Genomic DNA, 12,404 nt, shown 5'->3' on the forward strand with positions numbered 1-12,404 from the left:
AGCATTGGCATGCCTTATGCACATTCTTGATAACCGTCAAATATTTAATGATTTATTTTACCACTTGACCAACCCCATTCGAGTCAAAACTTAATAAATGAACAAAAAGATCTTTAATTTTACCCCCAAAAAATAGTAAAAATGAAAGGGATCTCTATATGATCTATCAAAAAAAATTCCAATCTCATTTGACCTTTGCAGCCAAGCACTAGGTGGATTTACTTTGCAAGCTCGAAACTTTAGTAATAAATACAGGGAAATGGAAAGCTGCCTGACCATGTAGCCCCTTGTTAAATTTAAAATACCATCCATATACATGTCCTAAAATACGGACCGAGTTTTTTCTTCACTATAAATCCTCCACATCTCCTAAAATACCGTATCTCAAGTTTCAACACCCCACCCCCCCCATAAAAAAAAAAAAAAAAATCTCTCACAAAATAAGTTTCTCATGACAAGTTCTGTTATTTATTACATTTGGTGGAATTGAACCTTTCACGTTGACGTACACGGATTCAATGTTGAAAAGGTGAGGGAGACGGGACAAAACAGCTGATTAGATGCACATATATCACTTTTGGAGGTATACTGAACTGATAGGCTTTGCATTGAGTCTCAGTTTGCCTAAAAACCGCAGTTTCATGAGGCCCAAAGTGAAGTTCATGTTTGGTTGCAAATGACTTTAGCTCACACCAAGCCTCCAACCAATTTAATTGCTCGACCTGGACCAGCCCCACCACAGCCCACCCAGGGGGTCTAATCAATTCTATAAGACAACTGGGATGGGACTCATGTTTAATATCCAAAACTATACCCTAGGCCTGCCCCACTAGACAAACACTTTTGTAAGCTTCAGGATATTCAAAGGACTTTTAGAGCCCTTTGTAGGTATCTGTAGTTATCAGCTCCATGTTCAATGTGATACCACACATGCTCTTTTGATCCTCGTTAAGATTGTTAACTTTACTTGGAAGGTAATAATAAGGTTGATCTAGGAGATTCAGAGTCATTGATTCCCCGTTTTTAGTTTTGGACTTTGGAGTTAGAAAAAAGGCAAAATATATAGATAAGCAAGTTTTCAGGCTGCTTGGTTGGTTTTTTTAGCCTAATTTTGTGCAATTAAATTGAGTAAAGGATATGAAATGCAGCCATGGTCTGTAACTTATTTACCAAAAAAAAAAAAAAAAAAAAAGGTCTGTAATTTGTAAACACATAACATACACCAAAATATAAACAGAAATCAGTTATCCAGCAATTTCCGAATGGAGATCGACAATTGATCTTTCCTTGTTCTCATTTAAACTTGGATTCACATTTTCATCTGTAGATAGGTAAATCTACCCAAAAAAAAAAAAATACTTCGATGGATAGAAATGTGAAAATTTTAAAAATCCTGCAAATGCCAATTCTGATTTCACAAACTAATTCACTGGGGAAAGCCTGAAGCTTCTATATTTCAAACCAGATATTATAAAATACATGTCAACCAAAAATGATCATAAAATACATGAACTACCTATGTGGTTGGAGCAACCTGCCTCAACTTTGCCTGTAACACAACTCCAGCTTCATCTGCTATACTTTTCTTCTTGGATGCAACCTGCAATAGAAACTTACATCTTGTAAGTAACTATAGAGGTTCAAGGGGACATTTAAGACAGGATATTTTCAGAATTAGCTTTAGCTGTTTTTATCTTGTGTTCGAATGAGCACCTTGAAACGAGAAACAAAAAACATAGAAATGTTTTATCTGTGTCTAAATTAGCCAATCTGAAGTACTAGATAGGAGGCTTTCCCTATCATTCTTTAATCTTTATCAACTAGACAACACCACTCCGTTGGTGACATTGGGACCTAGAGATTGCATGACTGGGGAGCAGTAGATACCTCAGAGCTCAGACAATCAAAATCGATTCTATGCTATATGGCATTTAAACTCATCAGGGAAGAATTGTTTAAAATATTCTTTTACTGGATGACTTCTTTCACAGCAGGAAAGAGTATAATGATTGTACTTACTGACTTTTGTAACAAGGACTTAATTCACTCAAAGTTCTATAAAGAATCTAGAAGCAAGAACTACAACTATAACAGGAGGATGAAAAATCAAAAGGACAGGGCACGGACAATAAATATACAGAAAATTATATGTTACTGGAATGAAGTTTATGGTGGATAGCTATATTGTGAAATTCACAAAACAGAGTAAGGAATTTCTGTCCAGCAATTCAAAGCTAGAAAGTAATTCAGAATTTAAGAGATATCAGTAATAGAATCTTAAATATCAAGTATTGGAAGAAACAGAATGAGAATAAGGAAGATATGACCATCTCTAGTAATCTGAAAATTGAACCAGTAACAGGGGTTCCACCTGGTGTGAAACCAAGAGAAAAAAGAAGTAAGAAGAAGAATAAATAGAATAAAGGATGAGAGAAAGATCATGAAGTCAGCTAACTCATATGCACTGTTCAGCAGCACTATAACTCTTAAGAAAACTTAATATTGTTTATTCAAATAATGTCTAACTGATGAGAAGTATATAAATATATAACCTTTAGTAATTCTTATCTATACTTATAAAGGATTCCTAATCACTCTCCCACACTGACTAAAGTGAATAGACTCAAAACAGAACCCCTATCTCATTAATAAGAATCCTAATCACCCAAACACTTAACCACTAATCTTGTTTACTAACTTCACCCCCACCATATAAGCATATAATTAAGGCTCAACCAACGTTTAAAGTATTGGTATCAGATATTGTATCGGAAGTGTGATTCTAAGAGATGTATGGTATCTTATCGTATCAGAGAGACGTAAGTTACGCATGAAAATAGTCAATAAACACATGGATGTGCTCAATACATGCAAAAACAGTTGTGAAGCACAAAACACCTTATTATGCAATATATATATATATATATATATATATCAGTTTGATGCAAGGATTTGGGTCATTTTTACCTAATATAGTGATGCATAAAACAAGAACTACAACTTTACCCCTTTTTCACCAAATCTATTTCGATCTGTGATTTGAGCATTGTAAATCCCCAAAACTAGTTGAAATAGTGAGGGCTAGGGTTGTTTTTAATGGTAGATGACTTCCCCCAACTTAGATTGAAAAGAAAAAAACAAGTTTCCAAGGCCTTTGAATGATCTCAATTTCATATCTCACGGTTTCTGTTTTGCAGGTTTAAAGGATGTGTATTGAGTGTATCTTACTCGTATCAATAGGCATCGGTCTTATATCACTACTGCATCGGACCATATCGGTTGATATAGGGAAGATGCAACTGTTTTTTCCTTTTAAGTATTGTATCGATACCCACTGATACCGATATTATTAGCTGATACGAGACGATATGAACCGATACTTAAAAGCTTGGGCCCAATACAACAAATAACTCATAACATGTAACTTAAAGCCCATAGAACCCATTTATGGCCAAAAATAGTCTTCCCAGTCTCAATTAGGGGGTCTTGACTGCCTCGGGGCTAAGAGCCCTTCACATACAGCTGTCCCATTGCCTTAAGCAGGAGTTTCCAAAGGCAAGGATTCAGGATTAAAGCTATCATATGCGACTCTTTTGAATAACACATATTAAGGAAATTAAAGTACTTGTCAAGATTGCAAACCTAACAGGTCTAGGGATGCGTGGATTTCAGCATGAAATTCCACCAGACTGGAGTCTCTAACTCATTGAGAAGCAATGAAAACATGAGGCAGCCAAATGAAAACCTCCTATTCTGCTGATGAAATATATTTAAAAATTAGTATCAGTGTCTGGGATGCAAAAGCATGAAGATGATCTAAGGAGGAATCAGTACATTTTGAAAGTGGAGCAAAGTGGTGGTTATAGAGCGGGAGCTGGAGCCACATCAGTGAACAAAACAGAAGATCCACAGGGAGTAGTAAAATGAAATCCTTGTCCCTGTTTGTAAAGAACATGACAGTAATTTTTGTTTGGAGGAAGAGAGCTCAATCAACATTTTTTCAAAGTTCAGTTGTTTTTCATTACTGGTGGTCAATATATAAACAGAAAAATAGCCATAAGGCTCCAGAACTACTTTCCAGTTTCCAGGAACATGTGGAAACTACACCCTTTTAATTCTATGGACCAAAACTATCTTCCTAGCTTTCAAAAAAATTTTGTGGGAGTTTTACAAAGTATTGGGTCCTAAATCCCACATGAAATATGTGAAGGAATAATTTCTTTAGTATTGCAGGGGGGACTTTTTTGTTCGGACGAATAAATAAATTTGTTAACAATGAGGAAGAATAAACAAACGAGCACGGGGGCACTTTAGTCATTGCCCGTTCTTATTTTTAGACTTCTATGTAGTACACTTAAGTTCACTTAAATTGTGGGGTGTTTATTGTAACTACACCTAATATGTTCTTAAAAATAAAGGTTGTGCAAAAGGTGGGGATTCTAACTCTTTTTATCCCTAACAGATAGCTGTCCTCTTTTCTCTCTCTTCTCCATCTTCCTCTCCTTCACAACACTTCTGGTTGTATCTGTTTTATCTCTGTTGCATGGTTATCAGAACATAGTGACCAGTGACTGTCATCCCTTTCTCTGTTTTGACATTCCTTTTTGTTAGGGTTCTTTATTGTGGTGTGCAGCCACCACCTGCTGCCTTGTTATAATGCAGATTCCTTGTTGATAAAAAAATGAAAACTGTAAGAAGCTATCCATTAAGGGGTTCACAGCATTGTTCACGGGTACTGTTTACGTGAACAGTAACTTTATATTTGTTTTCTTTTTATGCCCTTTATTTCCTTTTACGCCCTTAGTAGGGTTATGTCACATATCACAATTATATATATATATATATATTGAATGAAGTGGGAATCTTCTACCAAAAGAAAAAAAAAAAAAAAAAAATGAAGTGGGAATCTTAACACAAGGTTGTGACTCTCAAGGTTACAGCCATCTCTTTGCTCCTCTTCTTCTTCTTCTTCTTTTTATTATTTACATTGTATTAGAGGGATCCTTAGGTGCTGAGACACTTCCATATTTCCCATTGCAATCATCACAAGTTCTGCTTTCAATGTGATCGACATTGAGGGTTTTGATATCCAATCCCCACCCCCCCCCCACCCCAAAAAAAAAAAAGCAGTTGATCCCATCACATCAACAACCACATACCGTAATTGCATATTTTGTAGAATGCAACCATTCAAACTTTAATACAACGAACTTTTCCTATCATTCTCTACAAGGCTACAACCACCATACTTACACCCAATTCCATAGCTTAATGCCTCACACTAATACCATTTGTTGCATCTGGAAAAAACGACCCAAGAACAACAATGAGAGAAATAGACACAGAAATAAGGATTTAATGTGGTTCATCAAATTCGCCTATGTCCACGAATAAGACAACATGATCTTCCAGTAAAGACTAGAGGACACACAATAACATATATTCAAACACCCCAATATTGAGCCCAGAAACAACTTGTTTCTTTACTCGTCAATGTTGTCTCATCTCTCCCTTTAATCGCTCAAACCAAAGAAAACATTAAATACCCATCTTCCACTAATACAAATGGTTAAGAGAGATATTTAGTCTTTCTACAACCCTAGGAAAGAGCTTAAAACCCCTCAAAAAACCCATCGGCCTAGTCCAATAGGGCTTCCCGGTCTAGTATGAGCCAACTCACTCAATGCCAGACCATCTTCGATGTTTGGAAGTAAGCTTTGTGAAACATGGAAATTAGAATCTCAGGCCCTCTTTGCAAGCGGATTCCTCAAACCTTGGGTGGAATTTTAGCCTTTAGGTATTATCCAATCTTTTCTTCATTTTATTTTTGGTTCATTGTTACAGCACGCTAGTACGCTACTCCAACTAACCACTGAATTAGCATTTCTTAACTATTAGATCTTCATCTAACCACCAACAACAACTGGCATGCTCCCATCAATCTAACCTTCACCCGCTCATCCACCATCAAAACCATTACAGTTGCACTGTTCTCAGTATTTGACATGCTTTTTAGATTCAGTCCCCTCATAATAGAGCCCTTTCCAGACATTTAAAACACTCATTCAACTTGACAAAAAATTAACTTTTCTTAATCCGATGCCCATCCTAATCCTCCACACCATTTCACTAAATCTACTCCTAACTCCTATTTCCCAAAAAGATTCTCACAGTACTTTTAACATTTTCTGAATCCAAACAGCAAGATTTCCCCTCCACCTCCCACTTTATCCAACTCTTTTCTAGGTTAATTTGGGTTTTGATTTCAGTTTTCAAAGTCTGCTTATGCAGTTGAATCACCTAAATGGGCTTATTTTATTGGAACTAGGTTTTGGGTTGGTTAGAGGCTAGGTATATGGGATTAGTTAGTTTTTCCTGTCTTTATTTCTTTATTTTAATTGTTATCAAGTGTTTTAGTTAGGCTGGATTAGGATTCTATATAAGTCTAGTCCTGTTTTGGGTCACTTTCCTTCATTATTTTAGATTCGTAGTCCGTTTACGTTAACCTTATTAGTTAAGGATTGGTTTCGGCCTTCTCTTATTAGTTAAGAATGGTTTAGGCCTTTCCTAAAAAGAGTCAGTTTCATAGTTGCTTGAGGTGTCTCTCAGTCAAAGTTCAAATTCATTTTGAGTAGGTTACTATATCATACTATCATACTACTATTAAAAAGTACGTACTCCCTGTCTTTGGTATACTTTTTCAAAAAAAACAAAAAAGACCATCGACATCTACAAAAAACACTTTCCAACTGACCAAAAAAAACCCTCCAAATGGAAGAGAAAAAAAAAAATGGAGCAGAAATGGGGAATTAATTATTAAGTATTAAATTTTTTTTTTTTAAAAAGAAGTTGTCACATAATAACCCACAAGAGGCGTGGTTAATCCTTCCCTAATCCCTAATTGTGGGGGAGAAAAAATAGGGAGATTTACAAAGGTAAATATGGAGAGAGATATTTAAGGAGGAGCAATAGCAAGTCTCTCTCTCAGCTCCTAAAATCTCTCATTCCCCTCCCTTAAAATATCTATCCTCCCTTATGGTAGTAACGTTTCTCTCAATCCTCTTTCATTGATTTTAATAGTTTTTTCTACATGAAATTCCTCACTAATTATGCCATTACTTCTCTTTATTTATCTCCTTTCAAATTTTGTATTATCTCCATAATACACTATCCTTCCTTAGGTCTCAATCTAACCAAAATGTATTAATTCAATTTTATATTATTACTTTTCCTTATGAAAACTAACAAGAAAGGCACATAAGTTTTGTTTCTTAATAAACCACAAAAGCATGGTTTTCCTTTTCCCTAATCGTAGAGGAAGAAAAATAGAGAGATTTACAAAGGTAAATATGGAGAGAGAGAGAGAGAGAGATTTAATGAGGAGCAATAGCATATCTCTCTCAACTCCTAAATCTCTCCTTCCCTCCCTTAAAATATCAGTCCTCCTTTATGGTAGTAACGTTCCTCTCCATCAATTTCCAGGAAAAGAAGGTTTCTCTCAATCCTCTTTCATCGATTTTAATAGTTTTGAAATTCCTCACTAATTACACTATTACTTCTCTTTATTTAACTCCTTTCAAATTTTGTATTGTCTCTATAATACACTATCCTACCTTAGGTCTCAATCTAACCAAGATATATTAATTCAATTTTATTAGTACTTTTCCACATGGAAACTAACCAGAAAGGCACATAAATTTTTTTTCTTAGTTTATTATTATTATTATTATAACCATAAAAGAATCTCATTTATTTCTATCTAATTTTTATAGAGAGAAAATGAAAGGATTTGCAGAATAGGGAATCCTAAATAGAGAAAACAAAAGGTTTTATAGAGACTAGAACAAAGAAGAAATATAACAACAGATTGAACAAAGACTGAAGGATGGAAGAGGGTTTGGTGGAGAGAGTTTGCCAAACGGCTCTCTTGGGCAGCATTTAGTGTTATTAATGTTATTAAATTGTCTACTGATTCAATATTTGATTATCATTTGATTGTCAAATGTCTCTCTCCCTTCCTTGCAGGAGATTCATTCACACATAGCCCTTGCCTATATATACCAGAGAGAAGACAAAAGAGCAACTACAATAGCCCAGAATTTCTCAATTTCAGATTTCTCTGCTCTCGAATCACTAGCCCAACATTTCTCAATTTCATCTTCCTAGGCAAGAAGGTATGTTTTCTAACTACACTGAATCTGAATCACTAATTTTTATTTTTTTTAAACATTATAGAATGGCTATACTAATGTGAAATCTTTTGTTTGTTGCTCTAGGTACTATCATCTCTTTGTGTAACCCAGTGTATTCTACGAAGTTAGTTCTGTCCAGAGATTGCAGTATGCACTTGCTTCTCAAAAGTCAAAAGTACTAATTTGTTGCTTTGAAGTGAATAGACTTATAGTTGGTTCTAGGTTATTTTGAATAAACATTATTCATTTCTTATCTATTTTCAATGAATCCTAGTGTAGAGGAAACAAAAATGTAGCAATTTAGCAACGATTTGTAGGTTTACAGGGTCTCACTGTAACCAGTTGCTTGATACTTAACAATCTGAACTTATTTCTAACAAATTCAGAAGGCACCTGCCAAGGCTTTTTTGTTTTTTCCCCTTTTTTGAGTACACAAATATGATGTCTGATTATAGAGATGAAGGTAGAATAACTTGATGCCCTTCGACTTAACATATGTATACCATAGTTGAATAGGCCCTTCTTACGAAATTACATGCAAGCAGAAGCATTATCTTAAAAATCTAATCCATACAAATCATTTAATTTTGCCTTATTTATTCAATTAGCCTATATCATACATTACTATTTGCTACATAACAAAAGCTCATACGTGCATTGCACATGCAAGTTTACTAGTACATATATATATATATATATTATGGCTGTAAACAGCTTTGTTTGGTGTATTGAGCTGATTATAATTGAGTCTTAGGGTGTTGGTATTGGTATTGAGTAAGAATTGTGGCAATTTCTCCTTCCCAATTGCATTATTCCTAGATTTGCCACATGATGGCATTGCTAGCTTGATTTTTCAAGCTTGCTCTTTATTTTTCTAGTATTTGCTTTCATAATTTTGTTGTTCCCTTATTTTCTTCATCAATTACATTTTTCATAAATTATGTTTTAGGATTTTCTCCTTTAACTTCCCTTGGGTCCATTAACCACATGCACAATAGGAGTTTTCCGATCCTGTAGAGTTGTTTTAAACACAATCCTGTGTAATTATCATAAATGGGCAGTACCCCTTCCCCCAAAAGAATACAAATCCTTCCCATATTCATAAAATTAAAAAGAAAAATGCAAAAGTATTTATCTTTATCCAATAAGAACTGCACTTCACTTATTCTGAATATGCTTTATAATTCTACATCACAAGCTGATGATGATACATTTCAAATAATTCTTGTCTGAAATTTTTTTGCCATTGCTCATGAATAAACATGAATAATCATACATGGATAATCATACCAAATCAAGGCTCATTGTCTAAACCAAACACAAAGAGGCACCGAATCAACTAAAATCAAGGAAACTGTTGCATATTAGCAATTTAATGAAAGGTTTTCAAGCAAATATACCTCAATAAGCTGCTCATAGTTAGATTTCAACAAGTTTATTTTCCGCTCACAGTAATCCTTGCCTTCAGCCATTGTTTTCTGATTCACACATAAATTTGAAATTATTTCATGGGGCTGTATAAAAATTATATATGATAAAAATCCAACAAAAACGTCAAGCATATTTCTTTAGGAAAAGTCTAGAGGGTATCTCTAGACTTGCATAAATATTCACCACAAGGAAGATTGGACAGAGCTGAAATATTATGAACTACCTAGACCCTAGGTCCTAATCCTCTACTCACTTCATGTTTCAGCCAAAAAGGAGTTGGCCAAGAGGCAATATAAAGATTTGAAAATCCAAAATACAGAAATTAAAACTTCTATAAGTAGAACTGAACTACTAAAATAACAAGAGAACATGCAAATACATGGGAGGGCATATGATTGAATCTGAGTCTGAAATTCAACATGTGGCTAATTTAAACCATGCCCTAGATACCCACATAGTAGAAATTGCAACATTACCTTTCCACATGGAAAAACTTGGTGCAGGTAGACAGAACCCTCTAGACTTGGTCTAGAAAAACTTGTGTCATTTTCATAATACCAATCACCGCTTTTTTATGCAAAATGAACATCAAGAGGAATGATGTAACCTCTACTTTTCTCATTTGATCTCATATTTTCACTAAAACAACAGTTAAGGAAACATTTTATTTAGCCTTGGCTTCTCAAGTAATTGCCTCAATCAAGACAATAAATTATGAAAGAAATGAAGATGAAATTCTAAGCCAACTGTTCTAGTAACAAAGCAATTATTTTACCTTTTAGTTATTATTAACAATGAGACAAGTAGTGTACTTCAATGAAAACATGGAGTTTCAGACAGCAACAACAATATCTGGTAACATGGCCACTGTCCACTGATAAATAAATTAATGTACATAATACAATCTTACAAAAGAAAGTCCTTCAACATAAGGTTGATTGGTCCAACCAACATAATTTTGGGGCTCATCCGATGGTTATCAAACTGATACAGAAAATAATGCATGCAAAAATCCTTGCATAACAAAAACATAAATTACTTTACGTGTAAATGTTCAGTATTAGTCACCACTAGGATTCAATTACAGAATATTTTATGACAATGATTATAGAGAAGATGATGACTTGAATGTAATCACTCTGTTTCAGTCACAATATATACAATTTAAGGACAAAAACTATATTATTGTTATTATTTAATAGTTTTCCATAAGAGGCAGATGCAAAAGACTGAACAAAAAAATGTATTTTATAATGCTAGAGCAGTCCAATCTTGTCTAAAATCTAAACTTAATTAGCTCAAACAGGCCTGGCTGTCAGTGTTGGGGGGTATTCTTGTATTCAGTAACACAGTTTGTGAGTTGATTCCGAAGGGCCGTTGAAAGCCCGAGGGCCTGTGGATTTGAGGGCTGGGGGAATCAGCTCATCCTGCATATTATCTTTGTTATTGGGGCCTCAACGAACTGGCAGTCCATGCTGGGGCTTCGAGGGCAGCAGCCCCAAGGAAATCTTTTTAGGTTTATATGGGTATTTCAATAAAACAATACCTATATATATTATCTATGAATTGTGTATATATATATTCGCTATGAATTGTAGCAAGGTATTCTCTGTAATTTGAGAGAGGCGTAAGGACTAAGGACAAGAGGCTGTAACCCTATTCTCCATTGATAGTGAAGCAGATCTCATCTCACCATGGACGTAGGAAATTTTGCCGAACAACGTAAATCCTTACATTTTGTGACTGTTTGTTTGCGATTTCTATTCCATTCTACATTGTTTTACGATTTTGATTCTACTGTCAGTTTGGATTTTCACTGGAACATTTAAAATTCTAAATTACAAAGCAAAATAACTGTGTTAAAGACTTTCAAAACCTTGATTTCCAGCAACAAGAGAACAAAAACAACAACAACAACAACAACAATAACAGCACCAACATGAAGAACACCCAAATGCACAATAAGTTTGGACATCAATACAGTACTTGAGTTCCAGAGAGTGACTAAATAATTATCTAACTTCTAACCACACACACGGGCGAATCATTCGGCCAGTGATGAAAATAAAATGGAAATAGTAAATCCATAAGGAACTATTGACCAACCTCAATGAAATATCCAGTCCCAACATCGACAAGAACTTTATCTGCATCATCAAGTGTCCCCGGAACATAGAGTGAAGCCGTTAGAGGTACCAACATTTTCTTCCCTGAAATAAAGAAACAAAGAATAAAAGGGGGCCAAATATCCAAAACATCGAATGAACAAAACAAACTGAGTTGTTTATTGTCAGAAAGAGAGAGAAACCTTGAGGACGGAGAGAGAGATCATGAAGGGCGTTGGAAGCCATCTCGAGACGAACGGTGGCTGTTCTAATGTTGTTCAAGCTGTCCTGAAGGAGATTTACCTCAAGATCTGATTGTTCCTTCAGAGCTTTCAGCTGTTCCAAACTCAACTTCTCCATCTCTGGAACCCTAACAACTCCTGTTCCTCCCTTAGACGCCATTGAAAGTTTCGAACTCCACTCTCTCTCTCTCTCTCTCTCACCTCTTTCTCTCCCTTGTGTCTTCTCAGTTTTCTCCGATCAACCATTATAACCGCGATACAAAAATTATTATTTCTCAGCACGTGCAAGAGGAACAAGAAAGCCCCTATAGCTCAGTGGTAGAGCGTCAGTCTTGTAAACTGAAGGTCTGTAGTTCGATCCTGCATGGGGGCATTTTTTATTGTCAATAATCTTGGCTCTCTCATTCATTGATTCTAAGTGGAATTGATTTTTT

At 35.1% G+C, this 12,404-nt stretch overlaps 1 protein-coding gene and 1 non-coding gene across 2 annotated transcripts; one reads left to right on the forward strand and one right to left on the reverse strand.

Annotated features, from left to right (window-relative positions):
* Positions 1–1,366: 1,366 nt before the first annotated feature.
* LOC122088416 (probable prefoldin subunit 5) lies at positions 1,367–12,192 on the reverse strand. Its single transcript, XM_042657683.1, has 4 exons — positions 11,932–12,192; positions 11,730–11,833; positions 9,593–9,670; positions 1,367–1,600 (listed from the first exon to the last, which is right to left on the reverse strand). The coding sequence occupies exons 1-4, from the start codon at positions 12,128–12,130 to the stop codon at positions 1,517–1,519; spliced, it is 465 nt and encodes a 154-aa protein (XP_042513617.1). The 5' UTR covers positions 12,131–12,192; the 3' UTR covers positions 1,367–1,516.
* Positions 12,193–12,271: 79 nt separating this feature from the next.
* On the forward strand, positions 12,272–12,343 carry TRNAT-UGU. The gene has a single exon. It is a non-coding gene; the product is annotated as a tRNA-Thr (tRNA).
* The last annotated feature ends 61 nt before the right edge of the window (positions 12,344–12,404 follow it).

The sequence above is a fragment of the Macadamia integrifolia genome, chromosome 9 (genome assembly GCF_013358625.1).
Source record: "Macadamia integrifolia cultivar HAES 741 chromosome 9, SCU_Mint_v3, whole genome shotgun sequence".
Lineage (NCBI taxonomy): Eukaryota > Viridiplantae > Streptophyta > Magnoliopsida > Proteales > Proteaceae > Macadamia > Macadamia integrifolia.